Source organism: Balaenoptera acutorostrata, chromosome 1 (assembly GCF_949987535.1).
Source record: "Balaenoptera acutorostrata chromosome 1, mBalAcu1.1, whole genome shotgun sequence".
In the NCBI taxonomy this organism is placed as follows: domain Eukaryota; kingdom Metazoa; phylum Chordata; class Mammalia; order Artiodactyla; family Balaenopteridae; genus Balaenoptera; species Balaenoptera acutorostrata.
The window spans coordinates 24,914,196-24,941,156 of record NC_080064.1 but is presented as its reverse complement, the minus strand read 5'-3'; the positions used below and the strand labels follow the sequence as shown (position 1 = coordinate 24,941,156).

The 26,961-nt window shown below is 50.2% G+C and overlaps 1 protein-coding gene and 1 long non-coding RNA gene across 6 annotated transcripts in view; one reads left to right on the top strand and one right to left on the bottom strand.

Annotated features, from left to right (window-relative positions):
• The window catches only part of NKAIN1 (sodium/potassium transporting ATPase interacting 1), a 44,550-nt gene extending 35,536 nt beyond the window's left edge, over positions 1-9,014 (top strand). Inside the window, exons 2-7 of one of the 4 annotated variants that reach the window (XM_057558822.1) lie at positions 2,103-2,276; positions 3,696-3,776; positions 4,806-5,003; positions 5,358-5,418; positions 6,455-6,536; positions 6,693-6,836. In XM_057558822.1, coding sequence (XP_057414805.1) covers positions 2,103-2,276; positions 3,696-3,776; positions 4,806-5,003; positions 5,358-5,418; positions 6,455-6,536; positions 6,693-6,702 — 606 coding nt within the window. In that variant the 3' untranslated portion in view covers positions 6,703-6,836. Of the gene's footprint in view, positions 1-2,102; positions 2,277-3,695; positions 3,777-4,805; positions 5,004-5,357; positions 5,419-6,454; positions 6,537-6,692 lie in introns of all 4 variants that reach the window. The other 3 variants (XM_007170575.2, XM_057558820.1, XM_057558821.1) reach the window with 3 other exon arrangements.
• On the bottom strand, positions 1,068-26,961 carry LOC130704566 (uncharacterized). Of its 2 annotated transcripts, none has more exons than XR_009004964.1 (3): positions 26,795-26,961; positions 4,519-4,696; positions 1,068-1,495 (listed from the first exon to the last, which is right to left on the bottom strand). It is a non-coding gene; the product is annotated as an uncharacterized LOC130704566 (long non-coding RNA). The 2 variants fall into 2 exon arrangements; XR_009004965.1 differs by having other exon boundaries at positions 4,574-4,696.

Below are 26,961 nucleotides of genomic sequence, written 5' to 3'. Positions count from 1 at the left end.
CTCTGCCACCAACCTGCTGTGTGACCTTGGGCAAGTCACTTCCCCTCTCTGAGCCTCATGGTTTCTTTCTTCTGAGTTAATGATCTCAGCAGTGCCTTTCTGCCAAGAAGTATCCAGTGAGAGATGAACTTGGAAAGCTCTTTACAATCTGCAGAGCTCTGGGAGGGGAGTCACCAGCAAGAGGCAGGCTGGTGCCAGGTGGGTGGGTGCCAGGGTTGGGCCTGCAGCTTCCTGGGTCTCTGCCCAAGCTTTGCCATCTGTGTGGTACCATCAGCTCCATCTCCTCTTGCCTCCCTGCCAGGAAAAAGGCTTCTGGGATCGTCTTAGTTTATCAGGATCTTCTTTCTCCCTCCCTAGGCAGACCCTCTTCTCTCTCCTTCTATGTAGTCAGGACTCTTGGGTGCAAGTGACAGAATCAAAAGTACAAGGAGGGAGAATTTGTTTAGGCATGGCTAGATCCTCAGACCTAAAACGATGTCTCCCAGACACTCCCCTTGCTTGTTCACTCTTCCTCCCTCACTCTCTTTCCTTTAGCTTTGGCTTCCTCCTCAAGCAGGCTGTCCCCAAGTGGTGGCAAAGACAGCCACCAACAGCTCTCAGCTGACACTACACCCATCCAGGTATCTTGGCAGATGGCATCTCTGTCCTGATGCCCCAGCAAATATCCAGGGTAACTCTCAGGAGCAGAGCGCAGGCTGAGTGCCCATCCCTGAACAGATCACTGTGTGTTGCTTATTTGGTTAGACTTGGGTCACTAGCCCACCGCAGAAATTAGAAGTGGGCTCAGCCCCACCCAAGCCGCATGGACTGAGGGTCTGGGAGGCAGTTTCCAAAACGGAGAGATAAGTTCTGTCAACAGAAGAAAGAATATGGGACAGTCAGTAACAATTGGTATCCTTGGTACCTTTGTTCCTAAATGTATCAGCTGAAAGGTTGAACCAGGGGCTTCTGGAAAGGGAGTGTTGATTGAGTCCTATATCAGTTACCTTTTGCTGCGTAACAAATCCCTACAAAATGTAGTGGTTTAAAACAGCCATTTTAGGTAATTCCCCAGTGGTCCAGTGGTTAGGACTCAGCACTTTCACTGCCATGGGCCTGGGTTCGATCCCTGGTCAGGGAACTAAGATCCTGAAAGCCGCGTGGCGCAGCCAAAAATTGAAGAAAAATAATAATAAAAAATAAAACAACCATTTTATTTAGCTAACGATTCTGTGGCTCAGCTGGGAGACTTTTTGGTCTGGCGACCTGTCTTTGGTCAGTTGGTGGGTTGGCTAGCATCTGAATGATCTAGGATGGCCTCACTCCTGTGTGTTGATCGTTGACTGGCTGTCACCTGGGGTGCCTTGGTTCTTTTCCCTGTGGCCTCTCTTCCTCCAGCAGGTTGGCTTGAGCTCTTTCACAAGGTGTTCTCTGTGTTACAAGTATAACAAGTGGGCAAGCTCCAATGCACCGGCATTTTTCAAGCCTTCACTTGCTTCCTCTTTGCTAAAGTCCCCTTGAACAAAGCAAGTCACATGACCAAGCACAAAATTAGTGTGGGAGGGCACTGCTAAAGAGCATGGAAGTAGGAAGAGAAAGAATTTGAGGCCAATTGTGCAACCTACTACAGCTCCCTCAGGGACAGGGAGTGAAAAAAATCCCTTTTCTCTGTAGCCCATGGATCCCATGGGCCAGGGCAACCTCCAGATAGGGGTCCTTGGAAGAACGTGACCGAGCCCCCGGGCTTCCCCGGGGTCTCCAGGGCCCTGCCCTGGCTCAGCCCTAGGCCAGGGCTAGGGGGAGGCAGTCTGGATCCTGACTACACGGGCAGAGACCCGCCCCCCAGGGAAAGTATAGGTGCCAATGGGGAGGCTTCTTGGCAGGGAGGAAGGTGTTCTGAACCCTGGCTCCCATCTCCCTTTAGCCCACCCCAAAGTGATGAACAGGGCTCTGTCCCGCTCATCCTCACAGAGCTGTCCTCACCCCCCAGCATCCCTTTGGTACTGTGGGGCTGGGATGGCTCTGAGACTTGTGTATAATCAGGTCATGGTTCCTCATCACCATGGTAACTGGTGTCACCTGCTCCACAGGGTTGAAAAGGAGTACCTGTCCTCCTTTTTTAGGTGGTGACTGTGGCCTCAGCCTGCTCTTTCCCACAGGTGGCTGCGTTGGAGCGGCAGATCTTTGACTTCCTGGGCTACCAGTGGGCTCCTATCCTAGCCAACTTCCTGCACATCATGGCAGTTATCCTGGGCATCTTTGGTACCGTGCAGTACCGCTCCCGGTACCTCATTCTGGTATGGCTCACTTAGCCTCTCCCCAAGCCAACCCCCTCTTCTCATCCCCATCCGTTCCCACCTCGTTCTCCAGACAAAGCTGCTCTCCACCCTGGGCACCTAGACCCCTGCCTCTGTCTTGGCTCCAGCCCAGCTGGTGATGAGGATGTCCAAATCCCAATGCTTCTTTGCTCAGTGGAGACAAAATTAGTATTTTTCCTAAAGAATTTTCTACAGAAAATTCCAAATATTAACAAGGTATATCACTTAGTGAGTGCCTACCATATGCCAGGCACGTGCTAAGAGTTTCACCTGCTTTACTTATCTTTACGACAGCCCTGCGAAGTTATCTCTTATCTCCATTTTCCAGATGAGGAAATGAGGCTCAGAAAGGTGACAAGGCTTCCTAAAGTCACACAGCTAATAAGTGGCGGGGTTAGAGCATCCTGTCCAGAGCGAAGGCTCCTGCCGCATCGCCACGCTGCGCTAGTAAGCCCGTGTGAGGGATGGACTTTGTCTTGTTTGGTTTCTCAAGTTGCTTCAGGAAGGCTTGGCTTCTGTCCCTTGATGTTCATCAAGAATGTGATCTAGAGTGGCTAGTGTGGCCTTGAGGCCAATGCCTCCTGTGCCCCAATCCCAAGAGTGCATTATGTCCCTGGCTCCCCCCTCCTACTTCCTCTTTCCAAGCTCTGGTCCTTGATTATCAAACTCCTGTTTTCACCTAGTCTCATCCTTGTCCCTTGCTCTTCCTCAGTGACTCATTTATACACCTTTCTTGAGGGAAAAGGCTTTTCGGTAGATTTACTCCATAAATGCTTGACACCCAAAGTAACAATGCCATGTAATGTCATGCCACCCCCAGAGCCCACTCGCGCTCATTCTAGGGCTTCTCCACACCTCCCACAGGCTCAGTTCCAGAAGCCAGGTGAACAGGGCCCTTCCAAAACTCTCCCTCACCTGAGATAAGAGGACCCTTCTCTCCAGTTCTCAGGAAAGCCCCAGGCACCACTGTAAACAGCACTGTCTGCCAGACGGCTGCCACTGGCTTAGGCATAGGATTTGGGTGGAAATATCCAGCTCCTCTCTAGTTCTTTGCCATGGGTAGGATGCCCTCTGGTGTCTGTGGTTCTCTGCAGAGTGGATAGGATTAGCTACCAGAGGACTTAGGTTTGCATGCCAGCCCTACCTCTTCCTAGCTGTGTGATCTTGGAAACTGTAAACCTCTCTGAGCCTTAACTTGGTTATCTTTAAAGAGAAAGACAGTGCCTTCCCTGCAGGGCCCTCGTAAGGACTGGATGGATGTAAAATGATCTGTAAACTATATTGCTCTCTGAGTGAGGCATTGTCATAGTTTCCCCTGCAAAGGTCTCCTCAGTCCATTGACCCGCCCCATCCCCACTCCTCCAGGCCCCACCCTGATCCCACTTCTGCTTTCCCCAGTATGCAGCCTGGCTGGTGCTTTGGGTTGGCTGGAATGCGTTTATCATCTGCTTCTACTTGGAGGTTGGACAGCTGTCCCAGGTAAGCCTTAGGCCTGGCAGTGCCAGAGGGCAGAGCCTGACCTTTCCCATCCCCTGCCCCAAGGGCCCCTGTGGTGTGGGTCTCAGGGGCATCATCTCTTGAAGAGACCGCCCTCTACACATTCAAGTAATCTGTGCTCCCCATCCCCCATCCCTACGGTTTCATTTCTGGCATCCTCCGTACTTCTTAAAAACAAATGATGGGGAATTCCCTCGCAGTCCAGAGGGTGGCTTACCCTCTCTGAGCTTCAGTTTCCTCATCTAGTAAGTATAGTTAATAGAAACCCAAATTTCATGTGGTTGCTGAGGGGATGAAAGGAGATCGAACATCTCAGAGCTTGGCACCAAGTCAGCATGCAGTGAATATTTGTTAATGGACTGCCTGAATGAATGGATTGAGGAAAACATAGATGCACACGTGGGTAAGAACTTCTGATGTAGGCCAGCCCCTTCTCCATTTCAAAAGGGGAGACCAAGGTCTAAAGAGGAGAGGTTTGCCCAGGGTCACACACAGGGAGCAGTGGAGAGGCTGAATGGGCTGTGAAGGGGTCTGTATTGAGGATTTCACCAACAGCTGGATAATTGGACCCGGTCACCATTAATGTCCCTTCCAGCCCTGAAATTCTGAGACTCCCGTGGGTTTGAACCAGCCCCTTCCATCTGTGATACAGTGAGGCCTGCATGGTCATCAAGCGCCACCTACTGGCCAAATGTAGACTTGCAGATACAGACTTCCTCCATACCTTTCACAAATCAAGCCAGGAAAGGAAGCTGTTACAACCCAGGTGTGAAGCAGACCTTATATAAAGTCTTCTGGAGGGAATTCCCTGGCGGTCCAGTGGTTAGGACTCCGCACTTTCACTGCCGGGGCCCGGGTTCGATCCCTGGTCAGGGAACTAGGATCCCACAAGAAGTGCGGTGCTGCCAAAAAAAAGAAAAAAAGTCTTCTGGAGCCTGGGGAGGATTTCCGCCCCTCCCCCCCCCCCCACCTCCGGCCCAAGCTCAGTATCCTAGGCCCCTCTGCCCCTAGGACCGGGACTTCATCATGACCTTCAACACATCCCTGCACCGCTCCTGGTGGATGGAGAACGGGCCAGGCTGCCTGGTGACACCTGTCCTGAACTCCCGCCTGGCCCTGGAGGACCACCACGTCATCTCGGTCACCGGCTGCCTGCTTGACTATCCCTACATTGAAGCACTCAGCAGTGCCCTGCAGATCTTCCTGGCTGTGAGTTCTCCTGTCCCCCTGCCTGTCCCAGCCCTGCCCTAGGCACTTTACACACACAGTTACATAATCCTCTTTCCTCTTAACAAGCCAGTAAGGTATTGCCCAGGTCCAACTGGGGAAACTGAGGCTCAAAGAGGTAAGATAATTGTCCAAAATCACACTCCCAGAACGGAGAATAGAACCAGGTATATTAAGTTTAAGGCGCAGTCATTTGATTTGAAGTTGTTATGGGTTTGCCCTCCTCTTAGCACACATGGCCCCCCCAGCAGGGGTGGGCAGGGCCAGGCAGGGGGTGAAGGAAGAGCTTCCCTCTCCTCCCTCCCTCCCTCCCTGATGCGCTGTGTCCTCCCCCAGCTGTTCGGCTTCGTGTTCGCCTGCTACGTGAGCAAAGTATTCCTGGAGGAGGAGGACAGCTGTGAGTGCGGAGCCCCTAGGGAACTGGGAAACCTGGCCGCGTGCCACCCCACGCAGTCAGCACCCTGGACAGGGGCCAGAGCAGGAGGGAGCCCTGGGCCATTTAAGGCAGCGGTCCCCAACCTTTTTGGCACCAGGGACCGGTTTCATGGAAGACAAGTTTTCCATGGATGGGGGGATGGAGGGGTGCTTTCGGGATGATTCAAGTGCATTGATTTATTATGGTCTCTGTGCAGTCAAACCTCTCTGCTAATGATAATCTGTATTTGCAGCCGCTCCCCAGCACTAGCATCATGGCCTCAGCTCCACCTCAGATCATCAGGCATTAGATTCTCATAAGGAGCGTGCAACCTAGATCCCTCACATGTGCAGTTCACAGTAGGGTTCTTGCTCCTATGAGAATCTAATGCCGTTGCTGATCTGACAGGAGGTGGAGCTCAGGTGGTAATGTGAGCAATGGGGAGCGGCTGTAAATACAGATGAAGCTTCGCTCGCTTGCCTGCCGCTTACCTGCTGTGCGGCCCAGTTCCTAACACCAGTACCGGTCTGTGGCCTGGGGGTTGGGGACCCCTGATTTAAGGGGCCCTTCTGGGGGCTGGGGAAGAAGAGGCAGCAGGGTGAGTGGGGATCTGCATAGCCAGCCCATTCTGGGCTGAGGCCCAGACGTCCAGATGCCCAATCCAAGGCTCCAGCACTGCCCCCCTACCTGCTCCCTTAGGCCCCTTCCTATTGCTCTGAGGGGCTCCACAGCCCCATTCCTGTCAAGCACCGCCCATTCCCAGTTCATCCCACTCCCACCCCCAACAGGTCTTGCCTCCCCCCAGCCTTCTCCCTTAAAGGGCCGCCCTCCCCATCCACCCCCCAGCTCTCTATCCTCTTGGGCCTTGGCCTGTCCATCAGGACACTGCAGCAAAGCCCAACCCCTAAGGCCCTGTACAGGGTCTGGCCTCAGATTCCTCCCTTTCAGGACCCAGCCTCCCATAACTTATCCCTGTCACAGGCCCATCTCTAACCACGTGCCATCTGCCCTTCCACAGTTGATTTCATCGGCGGTTTTGACTCCTATGGATACCAGGCGCCCCAGAAGACGTCGCATTTACAACTGCAGCCTCTGTACACGTGGGTCATGGCGTGGAGCAGGGTGGGGTAGAGGGACCCGGGCGCGGGCCGTTAGTGTAGGAGAAAGAAGAGGAGGGAGGAGCGGAGAGGGCAGCTGGATCTCTCCGCCTCCCTACTTAAGGGTCCACTTCCCTAACCTGCCTTTGTTTCCTGCAGTGCGGGGTAGTAGCTTCTGCCCCACGACCACCCCTGCGGCTAGACTGACCGCCGCAGCCGCGAGCTCCGGCCAAGATGGCAGGCGTGCCCCCTGGCGGCTCGCTGACCGGACTGCAGCCTGGGTCGGCTTGATATGGGTCCGAAGCGGATTTGGACTTGGCGCTTAGCAGCCTGGACTTAAGGGGTGGGGCGGGGGAGGGGCGGGGGAGGGGGTTCTCGGGGTTTGTATTTTTTTATCTCCACCTTCGCGTGTGCTGGAACCTCCCGCCCTTCTCCAGCCTCTCCGTTTCACCCTTCTTCACCCAGCATCCTGTCCCCTGTGCAGAGAGAAAGGACAGCACAGACTCACCCCCATCTCACCACACTCATTCACCAGCCCTGGGGAAAGTTACCCTGAACTAGAAGCAGGAGTTCTGGGTTCTAATCACAGCTCCATCACTAGCTCTCTGTGTGACATCTGGCAAAGCCCTTGCCCTCTCTGGGCCTCAGTTTCCCACCTCAAATAATTAAAATAATCCCTCTGTAAATGGAGCTCTTTCTAGCCTTTTCATTTGACTCTCAATTCCCTGGACTATACTGGGATTTTACGTAATCCCCATTTTGCAGATATGGAAACTGAGGCCCAGAGATGTAAAGCAATTTGCTTGAGGCTACACAGCTGGGCTTTTGGTGGCGGCAGGCCTTGAACACAGTATATGATCTGTAGTTTCAGACTCCAAAACCCATTTCCAAGCCCCCTTCCAGCTTGGACACTCTAGAACCCACGTGATATACACCACACTCACATACCACCGCCACCACTTGCCAACTCCTCTCTTAAAGCAATATATTCGTTCTCTTGTTGGGAACAGGATGAACGGATCCCAGAGCCCTGAATTCAGCCTGACCCACAGGGAAGCCTTCTTAGACTCGGCCTCTGTCCACCCTTGGCAAAGCTTTCAATCTCTCTCTAGCAGAAGGGGGACACGACTCAGTCGCCCCACCCCCTTCCATGTCCCTGAGCCTGCTGCACCCATGATCCCCCACCCCTTCAGCAACTCTGCCAACCCCTGATGGCTCCATCCACCTCACCAGTTGGAAGACCTGTGGTTCCAGAGTGGAAAAGGGCTCATCCGTGCTGCCTGGTCAACAGTGTTCAAAGATCACCAGTGTTCATGATCACGCCGGTGTCCAGAAGCAACCTCTAACAAATCCAGAAGTTGTTCTGAAGAGGCAGAATGGGGGTGTGGGTCATAGTGGGGGGTCTGGAGGGCCAGCACCTTTCCTTAAGAGCAAGTAGAGATGAGGGCTCATTCTCCTCACCTCCCTCCACAGACCCCTCTGAGAACCCTGCGTCCTGTGCGCTGGCTGGTAAATCTGAGGGCAGGAGGATCAGGCCTCAGCTTCCAGATTGTGACATAGGAGTGGTCCTGGCTTAGGAAGGAGGGTGGGAGGCATGGGGGAACCAGATGGAAATACAGACGGTTGCACACCTGAGCCCATCCATGGTGACCATTCCTTGCTCTCCCCTCTCTGATCTAGCATTCCCTCTCATCTAAGGCCAAAATATCCTGAACTTGGACCCCACCCCACCATCCCATCTGCAGGTCTGTGCCAAAGAGCCAAACCCAGGAGTTCTTCTGGTCACTACAGGGCCCAAGGTCCCAAATGGTGAGCCTCGTTAACTATGGGTACAGCTCAGGAGGGCAACAGTTCCCTTCAGGCTTGGCTGCTGCTCTGCTCCTGGACCAAGTCCTGCCTCCAGCCCTCTCTTCTCAGAGCCACCCCAGCCAGCTGTCATCTCACCCCCCGACCCCCAACCCCCTTTCTACTCAACGACTTGAGCCACTGGTGCTTTGAAGCCTTTTGTTTTTATAAGATGGTTTTTTCAAGGAGACTGAGTTTTCTTCTCACTGGGACCTTGCAAGGCAGGGAGTGTTGCCCTGGTTTCTGTGCAGGTGGGTTGATTAAAGATGGTGTTTTCCGACTTCCCTGGTGGCGCAGTGGTTAAGAATCCACCTGCCAATGCAGGGGACACGGGTTCAAGCCCTGGTCCGGGAAGATCCCACATGCCGCGGAGCAACTAAGCCCATGTGCTGCAACTACTGAGCCTGCACTCTAGAGCCCGTGAGCCACAACTACGGAGCCCGCGTGCCACAACTACTGCAGCCCTCGTGCCTAGAGCCTGTGCTCTGCAACAAAGAGAAGCCACCACAATGAGAAGCCCATGCACCGCAACAAAGAGTAGCCCTCGCTTGCCGCAACTGGAGAAAGCCTGCGCACAGCAACGCAGACCCAACACAGCCAAAAAATAAATTAATTAATTAATTAAAAAAAAAAAAAGATGGTGTTTTCTTCTGTATCTTCCTGTCCTCCTGCCCTGTGAGTCGGCAGGGTCTTCTAAGGGAGAAGTCTTTGCATGGAGGGTGGGCAGAGGTTGGGAATCTATGCCATTGTCATTATCAGACATTCCTGGGGCACTGGCCTGTCCCTCTGGCTGGCTGTGTAGCTTTGGCCAAGTCACACTCCCTCTCTTTCCTGATCCATAAAATGCAGAGAGGGGATTAAATCAGTGGGTTCCCAAACCTGGCTTTGCAATCCCTTGGAGAGCTTTCTATTTTTCTGATTAAGTGCATTTTAAGGTTATGCTTTCAAATATCCTTTGCATCCTGGCTCTGCCCTCTTCCTAAAAATTCAGTTCCTGACTTGGAATAAGCTGGCAGACAGTGCTTTAGACACAGATTCCTGCATCCCAACTGGGACATCCTGGCTCCTTTTCTGACCGTACAAGAAGAATCAGTATTTTGAATTTTAAAATTTTACTTTTGTGTGTGAGTAGGTAATAAGTATATGTGGTACAGGATTCAGAAAGTTCCAGGGGGCTATGTACTCTTACTTATTTTTCATATCTTTCCGAAGATAGTCAAAAATTTTTTAATTATATAAATTTTTTTTTTCCTTTTTCTCACAAATGGTAACATATTTTACTCACTCTTCAACTCCCTGCTTCTTTCACCTAACTCTGAATCTCGGAAATCTTCTCTCAGTAACACATGTGGAGCTGCCTCCCGTTCTTCCACAATGATTTGGTAGAATTGAGGTTTTTAAGATCCCCAGGTGACCTTGATGCAGTTAGGGGCCAAGAACCAGAGGTTCTACATAAGGATGCCCAGGTCCACTATTCAAACCTCTGTGGACCATTCCTGGTCGTGGAGTCAGAGGCAAATAAGGAGTTTATGGTCTAGTGGGGAGCCCACAGGGTGAGCAAGCAGAAGTTGATGCTAATAGCAGGTGGTCGATGCTGAGGACAGTTTAGCGTGAAAGGTGGTTGTTCATAGGAGCTCGGGAGAGAGGTGATCTGAACATCCTGGATGGACCAACAGCCTGAGCAGAGGTGTGGAGGGAGGAAAACCCGTAGTGTCTGGGGTAAAAACGCCCAGAGACGAACTAGCTGGAGGGAGCCTCGGTGGGGAATGTATGTTTTCTATCGCTGTCATGTTATCACAACTTTAGTCTCTTAAAGCAGTATACATTTGTTATCTTACAGTTCAGTAGAAGTCCAACATGGGTCTCACTGGGGTAAAATCAAGATGTCTGGAGGGTTGCATTTCTTTCTGGAGTCTCTAGGGGAGAATCCATTTCCTTTTCTAGCTTCTAGAGGCTACGTGCATTTCTTGGCTCGTGGCCCCCTTCCTCCATCTTCGAAGTCAGCAACATCACAGCCCTCTGACCTTTTTTTTTTTGCCCCTGGCCGCGCAGCATGTGGGATCCTAGTTCCCTGACCAGGGATCGAACCCGCGCCCCCTTGCAGTGGAAGCGTGGAGTCTTAACCATTGGACCACTAGGGAAGTCCCAATCTCTGACCCTTTTTGCATCATCACATCTCTCTAACCACAGCCAGGAAAGGTTCTCCACTTATAAGGATTCGTGTTATTGGATTGGGCCCACTCGAATAATCCAGGATAATTTCTTCCTCTCAAAGTCCTTAATTCCATCTGCAAAGTCCCTTTTGCCATGTAACGCATTCACATGTTCTAGGAATTAGAATGTGAACCTCTTTGTGGGGCCACTATTCTGCCTTCCCAGGGAAGGAGTTGTATCCAGAAGCCCTGAATGTCAAACCAGAGTGCATCGGCCTGGTGTGATGGCAGGGGGAACTATTGAAGGATTTTGAGCAGAAGCTACTCAATTACAGCTGTCCTGTAGAGAGAACTGGCAGGGCTGGAAGGGTGGGTTGGAGGAAGGAAGCAGGAAGCAGTGTTTTGTCTGGAAGAGGCCTAGGGTTTCTTACTTCCCTGTGTAAATGTGTGTTCTTGGGGGTATGTGTGTAAACTTGGGAGGTAAAGATCAGCATGAACTTCAGGAGTCAGACATCCCTGTGTCCCCGTTCATCACCCTGGAACCAGTCAAGCTGGCCTTCCCACAAAGCCCCGTGCAGCTCCTGCCATCCTGGGCCCATCTCCGGCAACCTCTGCACATTCGAATAATCCAGGTAGGACATACCTTCCAATAACTGCTGGGTCATAACGGTGCCCAAGCCATTCTGGTTTTTTTTTTTTTTTTTTTTTTTTGATGTGGACCATTTTTAAAGTCTTTATTGAATTTGTTACAATATTGGTCTGTTATACGTTTTTGGTTTTTTGGCCCCGAGGCATGTGGGATCTTAGCTCCTGACTAGGGATCGAACCCACACCCCCTGCATTGGAAGGCGAAGTCTTAACCACTGGACCGCCAGGGAAGTCCCCCCAAGCCATTCTTTGAAGCACTAGAATACAAATTCCCCAAGGTGCATTTGACAAGCATAAGAGCCTCCTGGGATTTGTAGACTAGTGTTTGCTTGGATGCGTTGGAATTGGATCTTGCTGTTTCTACACAGACTAGGCATGAGGGAGGGCCTGACACCAAGACCTTATTGCCTTATAAGATTCAGTACTCCACAGGCATGGCCCTGGACAGGGTTTCTCAAACTTGCAGAGCATAAGCAGCCCTTACAAATCCAAATTCCTGAGCCTGATCTGAGCCACACTGAACCCAACATCTGGGCAGTGGAAGGAACTTGTGTTTTTCACTAGTGCCCCAGGTGATCCAGGTTTGGGAAATCCTAGACCCAGGTAAAGAGGCATTCAGACATTTTTGAAACTTCCCCTCCTCCAGTGTCATGGAAGGCCTACCAAATTACGCCTGCCAGCTCCCTCATATCAGAACTCGACTCTAAGACTCTCTCCCCCAAGTTTAATTGCATTTGTTAATGATTGTTACAGTCTTAAATTTTTAAAAAATGGGTTAATAATTTCAAAGTCTAGGATCAACTCTTGAACTTAAACATTGACAACTTTACCACTCGGTTAGTTTGAGCAAAGGCAGGTCTGAGTTTGCCTGCCACCACCTGTGCTGGGGACCATACCCCACCCTGAGCCTTGCTTCCAGGGATTCAGCGATTCAACCAGACTGATCAGGCCCAGGCCGACTGGGGCTGCAGAGAGAGCCCTGTGCTGGGCATCCAATACTGAAATACTCCAAAACTAAAGTTTGAGTTCTTCCTCTGCCCCCTTCTCATCCTGGGACCTGGGGCCACTCCTTCCACCTCCGGTCTTGGTGACTTCATCAGTGAAATGAGAGGGCTGGACTTTGCAGAATATTCCTGGGCTTCTTTACTGCTGACATTCTGGAACAGGGCTTCTCCATCCTAACTGTACTTGGGATGTCTTTTTAAAATACAGATTTCTGGGCTCCACTCCTGTAGCAGATTCTAATTCATTGGACCCAAAGCATCTGAATTCATCCTTCAAATATTTATTAAGAACTTACTATGTGCCAGGCACTGAGGATACAGCAGTGAACAAAACAGAACGTAATCCCTGCTCTAGTGGGGGATATCTATGAGAGGAGACATACATAGGTAAACCAGTAAAATATATGATGTGTCAGATAAGTGTCATGGAGCAAAAGAGGGCAGGGAAGGGAACACAGGATAGGGATTAATTCTGGTTTTAAATTGGACATCAAGTTAGTCAGGAAGGTCTCACTGAGAAAAAGTTTTGATAAAATACCTGAAGAAGAAGACAAAGGGAACAGCAAGTGCAAAGGTTCTGAGTCGGAGCCTGAATACTGGAGGGAAGCAAGGAGGCCAGGGTGGTTCAAAGCAAGGAAACGGGAGAGTGGTAAGAGATGAAGTCAGAGAGATAAAGGGGTGGGGGGAGTGTCAGATGCTGTATTGGCTTGAAGAACACCATAAGGGCTTCAGTTTTTAATCTGAGATGGGAAACCACAGAGCTGGGAAGAATCCCTTTGGATACTGTGTGGAGAACACACTGTAAGGGGTCAAGGGCTGAAACACAGAGACCAGGTCAGATACTATCAAGACAATCCAGGTGTGGGATGATGGTGCTCGGTCAGAGTGGCAGCAGTGGAGGAGGTGAGACATGGCTGGATTCCAATATATTTTGAGTGTAGGACCAAGAAGATTTGCTGGGGTTTGGCTGTGGGATGTGAATGAAAGAGCAGAGTCACACAGGACCACAAGGTTTTCAGCCTGAGTGAGTTGCCCTTGCGATGGGATGACATCAGGAGGAGAAAGTTTGGGGACAGACTCCCGTGTTCTGGTTTTGGACACCTAAAGTTTGAGATGCCTGTTAGACATTCAAGTGGAGATGTCAAGGAGGCAGTTGGGTATAAAAGAGGAGAGTTCTGGGCTGAAGATAGGAAGTTTGGAATCATTGATGTTGAGATGGTGTTTCAAGTCATGACAATAGATAAAATCACCAAGAGAGTGAATGTAGACAGGGAAGAGGGTTGAAGACAGTCCTGGGAGCTGGAGAACATTAGGAGGAACCAGCAGAGAAGGCTGAGGTAGGCAAACCAGGGAGCTGATACGAACTAGCATTTTGAGTTCACTCAGTTTACTGATTTCACTCTCTGTCAAGAAATATTTACTGAACACCTCTTATATTCCAGGCACTGTTCCAGACACCGAGGCTACAGCAATGAACAAGGCAGACAACGCTTTAGCTTTCTCTCTTACAACTTAGCTTCTAGGCAGAATTGACATATATTTTCTTGTTTAGTCTTCCTAACAATCCTAAGAAGTTCCATTACCACCACCTTATAGATGGAGTCACTAAAACTGGGAGAGATTGTCACCTATTCAAAGTTACACAGCTAGTAAGTGGCAGAATCAGCATTTAAATCCAGCCACTCTGACCCCTGACTCATTATCTAACCACTAAACACATACTGCCTCATGGGGAATTCCAGTGCCCAGGCAGGGCTGAGAACCACTGCTCTAGGATACTCTTAGCTTTCTACTGCTGTATAGCAAATTACCCCAGAATTTAGCAGATTAAGTCAACAAACACCGTCTTAAAGTTTATGGGTCAGAAATTCGGGAGCAGCTTAGCTGGGTGGTGCTGACCAGGGTCTCTCATGAACTTGCAGTTTAGAGTTAGGTCAGGGCTGCAGATGTGTGAAGGCTTGGCTGGGCTGGAGGGTCCACCTCCAAGATTGCATAATCACGTGGCTGTTGATAGAAGGCTTCAGTTCCCTTTCACATGGAGGAAGTGAGCCACATAAAAAGTGGATCCAGAGCAAGTGATCTGAGAGAAAGAGAGAGCAAGGAGGCTAGGAAGACCTAGTCTCAGAAGTCACACACCATCACTGCCACCACATTCTGTTGGTTGGAAGTGACTCACTAAGTCCAATCCACATGAATGAGTAAGCAATTAGTCTTCACCTTTTGAGGGAAAGATTGTCAAAGAGTTTGTAGACATACTTTAAAAGCCCTAGAGCGGGCTTCCCTGGTGGCGCAGTGGTTGAGAGTCTGCCTGCTAATGCGGGGGACGCGGGTTCGGGCCCTGGTCTGGGAAGATCCCACATGCCGCGGAGCAGCTGGGCCCGTGGGCCACAGCTGCTGAGCCTGCGCGTCTGGAGCCTGTGCCCCGCGGCGGGAGGGGCCGCGATAGTGAGAGGCCCGCGCACCGCGATGAAGAGCGGTCCCCGCACCGCGATGAAGAGTGGCCCCCGCTTGCCGCAACTGGAGAAAGCCCTCGCACGAACCGAGGACCCAGCACAGCCAAAAATAAATAAATAAATAAATAAATAAATAAAGCCCTAGAGCGACTCTGATTGTTGTTATAATACACTTACATTATTGGGTTGGCCAAAAAGTTCATCTGGGTTTTTCCGTAACATCTTATGGGAAAACCCAAACGAATTTTTGGCCAACCCAATATTTTTAAGAAACCAAACAGGTGCATAGAAGAAATGGGCTGTCAGTCTCCTTTCCTCCACTCTTCCCTGTGACCTTCTGGATTCAAAAACTCAAAACTTTGAGCAGTAGGGAAAAGGGGATCTGATCTATTCATTGGTGGAGAGTGCATGGTACCTGGGACATGGTAGACACTTGATAAATATTTATGGAAGACACCTGCTGGAGGACCTCCTATAATCAGACATATGGGTTCATTCCATGGGTTTACGAACCCACGGGGTCATAAACTGCCTCCACATGTCTGTTCTGGTGCTAAGGTGCAAAGATAGATCTGACCTAGTCCCTGTCCTCAGAGGGAGCCCTCAGACTGGAGAGGGGGGAAATTTAATACAAAAAACAAAAAACAAAATAGATGCTATAAGTGGCAGTATGATCCGAAGATGCAGTGGAGAATCATGGTGGAAGCACAGAAGAGGGCAATCGAGGGAGGCTTCATAGAAGAGGTGGCACTTTGAACCGAGACTTGAAGAATGAGGCAGAGTGAGTTTGGAAGACTTGTGTGGAGAGAAATGGCATTTCAGGCCAAAAGAACAGCTTGTTCAAAGATGTAGAGGTGTGAGAGAACCTAGCATGTTTGGGGAGTTTCAGAGTTAGAAGGAACCTTGGTATTATTTAGCGGAAACGCCAGTGCTGCTTGCCTCTCCTCATAATAGTAATAGCCAACATTCTCAGATGACTGCCACCTGCCAGGCACTGTGCTAAGCACTGTGGACGGATTGTCTGATTTGAACTTCACAACAACCCTATAAGGTGCCTATTATGATTATCTCCAGTTCATAAATGAGGAAACCGAGACTCAGAGAGGTTAAGTACCATGGCCAGGGCTGCACAGTGAGTAAGTTGCAGAGCTGGGACTTGAATCAGGATCTTTCTGACATACCAGCCTGTGTTTTTAACCTCTGCATTGCACTACATCTGCATTGTTAAGTGGTCTCGTAGCCTCAACTTGCACACTTGGAGTGACGGGAAGCTCACCATCTCTCCGGCCAGGACAAAGAGGCCATGGAGGTCTTTCATTCCAGTCCTGAAATGCTAGGAATCACTAGCCTAATGCTAGCCTAATTGAAGCAAGGGCTTTATAGAAAGACAGGCACCAGCTTCCCTGGTGGCGCAGTGGTTAAGAATCCGCCTGCCAATGCAGGGGACATGGGTTCGAGCCCTGGTCCAGGAAGATCCCACATGCCGCGGAGCAACTAAGCCTGTGTGCCACAACAACTGAGCCTGTGCGCCACAACAACTGAGCCTGTGCTCTAGAGCCCATGAGCCACAACTACTGATGCCCGCACGCCTAGAGCCCGTGCTCCACAACAAGAGAAGCCACCGCAATGAGAAGCCCGTGCACCGCAACGAAGAGGAGCCCCCACTCTCTGCAACTAGAGAAGAGCACGCGCGCAGCAACAAAGGCCCAACGCAGCCAAAAATAAATAAATTAAAAAAAAAAAAAGAAAAGAAAGAAAGACAGGCACTACCTTGTGTGTCAAGGCAGCAAGCATTTACTGATTATCAATCCAATTCCATTTACCCAAAGAGCTCTGGTTCGAGGCAGCATGATCAGCACCTATTAGGGGAGGTGATGGCTGCAGGGGCTACAAGGAGGGGCAACCTCTCCCGGGGGACTCAGAGAGGGCCTCCTGGAGTGACCCAGAGGGAAGGGCATGGATTTCTCTAGATCAGAGTTTCTCCAGCTCAGCGTTATTCCCATCTGGGGCCATATGATTCCTCGCTGTGGGAAGCTGCCCCGCACGCTGGAGGATGGTGAGCAGCACCCCTGTGCCCTGCCCACAAGATGTAACCCCACCCTCAGCAGTGCCAACCAAAAGTGTCTCCGGACCCTGCCAAATATCCCTGAGGGGCAATGTTGCCCCTGGTGGAGAATTACCTCTCTACAGAGGAAATAAAGTGAGTTAAGTCATCAAGGAGGGGTGAGTGAGACTTTGGGTAAAACACTTAACTTGAGCCTCCTTTTTCTCATCTGTAAAATGGCACAATATTTGAAAGGGTTATTGTGATAACTAATGAGAATACCTGTAAAGCACTTGACACATAGACGGCCCCCAATAAATGTTAGTTCCTTTCCATTGTAAGACAAAAATGACAACCCCTGACCCCAGTCTCATCAAACCACGGGCTGCATCTGAGACTGTGATCCTTAGGCTCCAAACTGGGGCCTCGGTGTCTCTGCCCACACAATGGCACTGGGGTGAAGAGAGGAATGAAGCTAGATCAATGGTTCCCAACTTTTTAAATTACCATCCTCATCCTCGTCCCATTTTTAAAAAGAGAGCATTGATTAATAATTATTTCCCAATTGCCCAAGGCAGCTGTCCCAGCTCTGTGAGGCAGGACTCACCACATGACTTCCTGGAGAGTCGGTGATCCCAGCCCAGAACAGATTTCCCTGTTGGCTTGACAACCTCTTCCCACATCAATATGGGATGATTCTCTGGATTCAGAAATACCGCGAGAGCACAAGGACCCCATTCTGTCACCAGAGGCTCCCGAATAGCAGATTAAGAATCACAGATCGGTTGGTGATTATATGAGAGCAGGGGCTCCCAAGCCCCCAGCACCAACACCAAGTCCTGCAGCTACTGTGCCAGGCACGGGGCTTGGGGTTTCACTTGCGCCGCTGCCTCATTCAGTGATATCGTGGCCATTTCATAGATAAGGACACTGATAAGAATTGCATTAAACTGGTAGATTGCTTTGGGTACTATGGCCATTTTAACAACATTAATTCTACCAGTTTAAGAACATGGGATATCTTTCCTTTTCTTTGAATCATTGTCAGTTTCCTTTATCAATGTCCTATAGTTCTCAGCATATAAGTCTTTCATCTCCTTGGTCAGGTTTATTCTGAAGTTTTTTTGTTTTTTAATGTGATTTTTAAAAGGAATTTTTTTTTACTTTCCCTTTTTGATATTTCATTTTTATTGTAAAGAAATGCAACAATTTTTTGTATGTTAATCTTGTATCCTGCTACCTTGCTGAACTCATTTATCAGTTCTAGTAGTTTTTGTGTGGAGTCTTTAGGGTTTTCTATATATAGTATCATGTCATGTCAACTGCCAAGGACACTGACTTCCAAACTTTCTCACCCTCCAGGTGAACACACCCTATATGCATTTCTGTCCACATCCTTGGCCTCCTGCTCTTGTGTCTAGGGAGGGTCCTCAGTGTGACTGGTGGGGTTTGTGAGGGTGGTGGGAACTAAAGGCCTGGGGCCCAGCAGGGTAGGATGCTACTGACAGGAGGAAAATAATCGATATTAAATACTCACCGAGTCCTTTCAACGTTCCAGACTTAACATTAACTCCCTTAATCCTCACAGAGACCCTGTGAAGCAGCTGCTGTAATTCCCATTTTATGGATGAGGAAACTGAGGCATAGAGAAATTAAGATTCCACAGGTGGTGAAGGGGGAAGACGCCTGTTCGTTGAGCGCCTGGCTGGGCACTCTTCATAAATGGGATCGTTCATCCTCCCCACCATCTCCAGCAGAGGTACAGCCCCTGCTTTACCCTTGCTGTCTCTTGCTTGTTTTCACAATCTTAATCTTGTTCTCGCATTATCATCTCCCTCTGCCACCTTCCATAAGAAAACTGGGGAGCACGGCTGTCACAGCGACATCTGCTGGCTGGCGCTGCAACTGTGCTGCCTCCAGACATCTGGACTGGGAGGGGACCCCCTCGCCCACCCTTGAGTCCATGTCCTCCTGAATGCCTGACCATCCTGCGGCCTAGCCAGTGTCCTCCTTCTCCCTCTCCTTTCTTGTTCTCAGCTTCAGAAAGATCATGGGCCCTGGAGTTTGACCAGGGTTTGTGTCCTGGCTCTGGCACTTACTAACTGGGTAATCTTGGCCAAGTCTTATCATTTCTCAGGAGCTCATTGTGTCACTTGTAAAATCCCTCACTGGGCAGAGTTCTCTGAGGATCACAGGTGGTACTGAATGTAAAATATGAAGTGTGAGTTCCCTTCCCTTGGCCTCCAGGCACAGAAGGTGTCCTCTCTGCCTGCCTGGAGAGAGTATGATGCAGTAGGATTCCACTCCAGTCTGTGCCCTCCGGATCCCTGCCCTTCCCTGGCATCTCCCCTCTTCCTGAAAGATAACATCTCATGAATTACCATAGATGGGGACAGGGAGGTTTCAGGGCCCCAAGGAGAAGGTAGATGGGGAGCTGGGGTCAATGGGACCCCACTGGGAGAAGGTCAATGGGGAGATGGGAGGAGTCATGGTGACATAGAGCACTGGGAACAACCAGGAAGGTGAGTTCTTGTCTCAGTTTAATGGGTCACTTTAGACAAGTCAGCTGCTGTTCTGAGCCTCAAGATTCCCATCTGTAAAATGACCCTAATACTTTATATCTTCAGGCCCTATAGGGTAAAGGCTTTGGAAATTGTAAAAGCTGTACACAGGGAAAGAACTCATTTTATTTTGGAGTGGCCTGAGGCCTCCTTGCCAGACCACACTCTGGAGCAGTCTGGTGGGACCTGAGTCTCAGCTCTGACCCCCAGTGGGGCTCACAGAGGCCTCCTCCATCTGCCAGATGCAGCCTTTCTCCATCTGCCTCTGCAGCCGCAGTCTGCCCTCCCGGGATGGCAATGGGCAAAGGACCCATCTCACTGTCACAGGCCTTGGCCCTGAGAACCAGGCACCATCTCCTTCTGCCTTCTCTCCACCCCATGACCTGCTCACCTCCCTGCAGCCTTTGTCCAGAGGCCCCAGGAAGTGTCTCTGAGCCTTCACTGTGGTAAGCACTCCCATTGCCCAGAAGTGAAAACACAGCCCCTGGAAGGGAAAGAAACTGTTCCAGGTCTGGGGACCATCATGTCTCCCCACTCCATGCCTGCAAGGACTGGCCGGGGGTCTGGACGTCACGGGCACGCTGCTGCTGGGGCCGCACCTTAGGTGTCCAGCCTGGTCCTGTTGGTGCTCAGTAGGTGTTTGTTGAGTAAGTAAGAGAATGAATGAATGACTAAACGAATGTGTGAAAGGACAGCAGTGCAGCTAGTATGGTTATTCCCTTTTACAAATGAGGAAACTGAGGCTTGGTGAGGCAAAGGGCCCTTTCCCTCGCCAGGCCATGCAGCCGTGACCGGACTCCTGGTCTCCGACTCTAAACCCCTTGTTCTCCTCCGGGTAGAGATTCTGCCTCTTTGCCTGGGTCCTGCAGCATTTCCTGCTCTCCGAGGGCTTGGTAAGAACAACTGACCTAATTCCCTGGGTTTTAGGGTACTTGGACTCCCCCACATCCCCTACCTTCTTCTCCATGGGAAAAATATAAAAGACCTCATCCTAGCAGCCCCTCCTCCGGGGTGAATACACGGGTCGGCCCCACTGGGATCTGCGGTCACCACCACCACCGCCATGAGGTCTTCAAGGCCCTCTGACCCCTCTGATGTGGCCAGGCCACAGTTCCGGAGCTGGAGCTTTGGAACAGGCAGCACAGGCTCCAATCCCAGCTCTGCCCCAGGGCAAATCACTTTCCCTCTGCAAGCCTCTGTTTTACTTATACAGACCTGTTATTTGCACACCTCTCTCTCTCTTTCTCTGTCTCTCTCTGGAGTGTACTGGGTTTGTAAGGAGCCATGCATCACTGTGCCTGGCACACGGTAGGAACTCAATATACATGTGCCTTTTCTGTCCCATGTTATCAGTACAAGGTACATCAACACCTCCACTGTGAAGCCAATGCCATGGACCGCCAAGGAGTCTTTCAGCTTAGGCCAGCCAGGGAGAGATGGGGTGGCCCGTGATTGCCTGCGCCTCCAGCCACAGCCCTATCAGGGTGCAAATGAAGCTCTCTTTGCTTTCCTCTTCCCACCAGAGTGTCACTCGTCTGCCCTCCTGAGTCCTGGTGTTGGCCCAGCCAGCATCCTTGGTCTGGCTCCCCAAAGGGCTTGCTCCCTCTGTTCCAATGATCTATTGCTGCCTAACAAATCAACCCAAAATGTAGTGGCTTAAAACATTTTAATATATCTCACAATCTGGGGGGATCAGGACTTGGGAAGGTTTCGGCTGGGCTATTCTGCTCCATGGCATCAACCCAGGCCACTGGGCAACATTTAGTGAGTGGTTAGGTTAGTCTGGTCTTAGGATCCAAGGCACCCACGAGGCTGCCCTCACATGCCTGGCATCTTGGTGGCAACAGCAATAAGACTGAGCTCAGCTGGGCCCAACTGGGCCCCTCTCCGTGTCGTCTCAGGGTCTTCCCACGTGGTCTCCCCAGCAGAACTGGAGTTTCACATGGTGATTCAGAGCTCCAAGAAACCAAGGTGGCAACTGCCAGTCCTCAGAATAGCTAGGTTTGGAACTGGCACAGTATCACTCCCACCATAGTCCATTGGTCAAAGCAGCCACCGGCCAGCCCAGATTCAAGAGAGGGAACCACTGACCCTACCTCTTTTTTTTTTTTTTTTTGGCCGTGCCGCGCGGCTGGTGGGATCTCAGTTCTCCGACCGGGGATTGAACCTAGACTCTCGGCAGTGAGAGTGCGGCGTCCTAACCACCGGACCGCCAGGGAATTCCTGACCCTACCTCTTAATAAGAGGGTTGGCAAAGAATCTGTGGTCACCTTTAATCTGTCACACCATCTAAAGTCTCTCCATCCCCCTGAATTTAATACAACATAGGTAGTCTCAGCTCCGACTGTGCCAATGTACAGGGTACTAAAGATGAAATGGTAATGGCGGAGGAGAGGGGACATTTAAAGCCACGGCTGTGTCCTAAGGAGTGAAGATTCCCTTGTACAGAAGGCGTCTTGTTTCTTCTGAATTCCTAAGGGGGCTGGATTTGCAGGGGAGTAGGGGCTAGAGAGAATGGAACATCTTCTACGTACAGGGAGAGAAGAAAGTTGGAGGCCCTGTGGAACAAACTGGGAAGAAGGGGAGAAAGGGGAAAAGGCCTGGGAAACCTGCAGGGGGTGAGCTGGATGAAAACCTTCCGATGGAAGAAGAACTTTTCAGACAGATGTCTAATATTCTCATTCATTCATTCAGCTGATGTCTATCTCCTGCCCACCAGTGCTGAGCACTGAGAACATGATGATGAGCAAGATCAGTCCCTACTTACAGTCTCGTGGAGGACGCAAACAAACAAACAAAAAGTAAAAAGACACATAAGCATAGTAATTACAGGACTTCCCTGGTGGTCCAGCGGTAAAGTGTCCACCTTACAACGCAGGGGACGCTGGTCCGATCCCTGGTCGGGGAACTAAGATCCCACATGCCGCAGGGCAACTAAGCCCACGTGCCTCAACTAGAGAGAGAAAATACGCATGCCACAACTAGAGAGAAGCCCGCGTGCCACAACAAAGAGCCCGTGCCACAGTGAAAGATCTCGTGTGCCGCAACTAAGACCCAACGCAGGGCTTCCCCGGTGGCGCAGTGGTTAAGAATTTGCCTGCCAGTGCAGGGGACACAGGTTCGAGCCTTGGCCCGGGAAGATCCCACATGCCGTGGAGCAACTAAGCCCATGCGTCACAGCTACTGAGCCTGCACTCTAGAGCCTGTGAGCCACAACTACTGAGCCTGCGTGCCACAACTACTGAAGCCCGCGTGCCTAGAGCCTGTGCTCCGCAACAAGAGAAGCCACCGCAAGGAGAAGCCCACGCACTGCAACGAAGAGTAGCCCCCGCTTGCCGCAACTAGAGAAAGCCTGCGTGCAGTAACGAAGACCCAAGGCAGCCAAAAATAAATAAATAAATTTTAAAAAAAGACCTGATGCAGCCTAAATAAATAAAATATTTTAAAAAAAACATAATAATTACAAATTGCAGGACTCCCTGGTGGCTCAGTGGTTAAGAATCCATCTGCCAATGCAGGGGGCATGGGTTCGAGCCCTGGTCTGGGAAGATTCCACATGCTGTGGAGCAACAAAGCTCGTGCGCCACAACTACTGAGCCTGCGCTCTAGAGCCCGCGTGCCACAACTACTTCAGTAGTTTGCTACCCACACAAAGGCCTGTGTGAGGGGGATTTGTGGGAATCAGAGAAAGAGGCTGAGTTCTAGATCTGGTTTAAAAAATTAGTACCAGAGACAGGAGAACAGAATGGAGATGCTTCCATGAGCTGAACTAATTAAGCATGAACAGGGGCTCAGATTCCTAGCTCCATCCCCACACTGCATTTCCAGGATTTTGCAGACATCTTGCAAGTGTAGGGACCTCCACAGAGTATATGAATGGAGGAATCAAATGATCCATCACAATCTGGGTTCACAATTCCTGCCCTTGGTGGGGGAGTGTGTCACAATCCAACAGGGGAAGCACCCTCTACAAAACTGGAGCACATCGGAATCAGATGTCGCCGGTGACAGAGGCCTGAAGGAGGGACTTAGGAGCACAACCTTGAAACACTGAGCAGGGAGAACTGATTATTCCTCTGGGTGAGTTCAGAGAAGACTTCCTGGAGGAGGGGACATTTGAGCTGTGCCTCGAAGGATGAGAAGGAGCTTGCTGGGCAACAGGGAGAATGAATTAGTTTGTGTCAAGCGAGAATGAATTAGTTTGTGAATCGTCCAGGTGGGTGGCCAGTTCTGTTCCTTGCAGTTACTCAAGGACCCAGGCCATTCTCTACAAAATTGTCATCATCAAGGTCTCTGCAGTTGTCTCAGCTCACACACCTCCACTGCCTGCTCCTCTCCTGCTGCTCACTCTGCACTGGGAACTTTTATCTCCACCATGTTCCTGTGCTGTGGGTCAAAAAAGACATAGCATGGGGCTGACTTGTCTCCTCATTGAAGTCAGGTTGGACCCACATCTAGGCTCTTCCCAGACTGGTTTCACCAACTTTTTAACCTCAGGAGGCAAGTGACAGAAAGCCTAATGCCCATGAGGGGAAGCACAAAGTTATTGGTCCCACAGCTGAACAGCCCAGGTATAGGCCTGGGTGCAGGCTCTCGAATGATGTCCCCAAAGACTGGTTTCTCCCTCTTCATCTCTCGGTGACAAGGCCTCTGGATTGGCCCAACTCTCAGACAGGCCCTCATGGTAGGGCGATGCTCCAGCCCCCATCCTCACCAGGCCATTGCCTGAAACCCATTCTGATTGGACCTGTGTAGGTCATGTGCCCACACATGAGCCAATCACCACAGCCAAGAGAATGGATATAAAGTCGGCCAAGCCACCTCATGTGCTCTGATGCTGAGGATGTAGCTCCATCCTTACCACATTGTCTAAGTGCAGGGGAACTGGTAGATCTCCAAAGAAAAATCAGAGGGGGACTTCCCTGGTCACACAGTGGTTAAGAATCTGCCTGCCAATGCAGGGGACACGGGTTCAAGCCCTGGTTCGGGAAGATCCCACAGGCTGCAGAGCAACTAAGCCTGCACTTAGCAACTAAGCACCACAACTACTGAGCCTGCGCTCTAGAGCCCACGAGCCACAACTACTGAGCCCGCGTGCCACAGCTACTGAAGCCTGCGTGCCTAGAGCCCGTGCTCTGCAACAAAGAGAAGCCACTGCAATGAGAAGCCTGCGCACCACAACGAAAAGTAGCCCCCGCTCACCGCAACTAGAGAAAGACCGCGCGCAGCAACAAAGTCCCAACGCAGCCAAAAACAATAAAATAAATAAATTTATATTAAAAAAAAATCAGAGGGAATGGTTGCTTGGGAGGCAATCTACCAGTGACCATTATGGTGCAAACCCCCTCCGCTTTCCACCAGCCTCAAAGTCTCTTCCCCCTTCCCCAAACCAGTAAAGTCTATTCCTGCCTCCAGGCCATGGCCTATACCCTCCCCTGGCCAGAAGTGCTCTTTCTTTTCCTCGTTTTCTGAGACAGAGATTAAATGCCACCCTTTCCAGCCTGGTTCACAAATATTTGCTGAGTCTTCTCCCTCCATAGAGGGCCTGTAGACACAGAGAAGAAATGGATTGGATACAATCCCTGACCTCTAGGAATTCACAGTTCAGTGGAACAATATTAGAAGCTACCATTTATTGTCTGAATGCCAGGCACTGTTATGCCTTTTCACACATCACCTCATTTGGTTTACACACACACAAAAAAATGGTAGCCACTATCCTTACTAGCCTCTGTGCACAGCGCCTGTCTCCTCAGACTGTAAGCTTTGAGAAAATACACCAGCCTCTGACCACCTCTTCCTCCTCATCTCATGCCAGTCCTCATTCTTGTCTGCAGGCACCACGCTGATCTTCCTTCAAGTCCTTGACATTACCATGCTCCCTTCTACTCCAGGACCTTTGCACATGCAGGTTCCTCTGTCTAAAATGCTCTTTCTCCTATTTTGCCTAATTAACCTGTCAATCCTTCAGATGTCCCGTCAAACATCCCTCGGGGGGGGGGCGGGGTGTCTTCCCTGACCTTTCAGACCAGGCCAGTGTCCCCGCTTAGAAGCTTTTAGAGCATCCTACCCTTCTTCCGAGCACTACTCACAAGTATAGTTATATACTCATTTGTGTTTAGTGTCTGTTATCAGTCTCGCCACCAGACAATAAATTCCCATGAGGGCAAGATTGGGGTCTGTTCTCCTCACCAGATGATTTTTAGCTAGCACATAACAAAAGCTCAGCAAATACTTGCTGAATGAATAAATTATACATCCATGTGCCTATCCCCCAACACACAAGGGGGAGGAGCTGAGTCAAAACCTGTTAATGTGGTCGTAATCCACAATGTGACAAAACAATGCTTAATTTAAAGCCAAATGGTACAGGCATTAAGTTCAATACTTGTTATAAAAGAAAAACAGTTAATGCTGTAACCTTAGATAGGAGATAGTGATGAGCTCAGACAGACCTGGCTTTGGGAGTCAGCTTTTGCAAGGTTTTAGGACAACTTCAGGGAGTTTAGGGGAAACAGTCCCAAGACTTCTTTTCTTATGCTGAAGCTGGGCGGAAGTATGCTCTCTCTTCTTCTGGGACTGAGAGCTGTAAACTCAATGAAAGCCTAGGGCTGTTTGTAATCATCTTGCTTGGCTGCATGGAAAAGAGAATTGAGGGATGATGAGAGAGATGGGGCCATACCTCAAACTAGTATACTTGTAGAGCTTGTCAGTTATTCCCTGCCCATCACCAACCCTTTTTGGCTTTAATTTGTGGTAGGTTTCTGCCACTTGCAACTGCTAGAATCCTGGTTACCACAATGTTCAAACAAGTCTAATCTAGATCTTAAGTGGGCAGGAGACCCAAGTGAAATCATAAAAGGTTTAGCATGAACCTGGCACATAATAGGCACGCATCGCCCAGAAAACACCATTTTTATAGTTCCCTATACTTTTCCACCAAAGTACATATCACGATTTTAACTGAGCAATTATTCCTGTCATTAATTTTTCACTGTCTTCCAATTAGACTGTAAGCCTTATTTGTGTAGAAACTCTTCACTACATACCTTCCACCCATTATATGACCAAGCACAGAGTAGGTAATCAATAAATATTTTTTAAATGAATGAATCAGTGAATAAATAATTAGGCAGTAATTACATGGTGGTTAAGAGCATGGGCTTTAGGGTAAGAAAGACTCCAAAAATGCTAAGTCACCCCAGGTTTAAGTGCTTCTGCCACCTACTAGCTGTGTTAACGTGGGCATGCCACATAAACGCTTCTGAGCCTCAGTTTTCTCAGTGTAAAACAGGATGATAATATTACCTATTCTACGGATTGTCGTGTGGGAAAAATGGAAATTGTGTGAAGTATTAGTACAGCTATTAATACAATTCTTCCTAGCAAGTATATAAAATGCATGTTGGTTAAGGGGCTGACAACAAGGCTTCTTCTTCACTTCCATTCTCCCAACCCACTCTCCAACGACCCTGCGAAACAAGACAGGTCGTGGTCACTGCACAGAAGAGGAGCAGGACCCACGCAGGGAGAGGACTTGCTCCAGGACTTACCAGAGAATCGGACCTACTGGTCCTCAGGACGGGCGGATCTGGCCGGGACCAGCAGGTGGAGCTGCGGAGCGAGCTGCTTCCTGGAAATGTCTGGGGCCCCCCCAGGCGCTCCGACTCGGCGTCCGGCCCTCGGGCCCCGCCCACTGCGCCCCCTCCAACCTCACGCC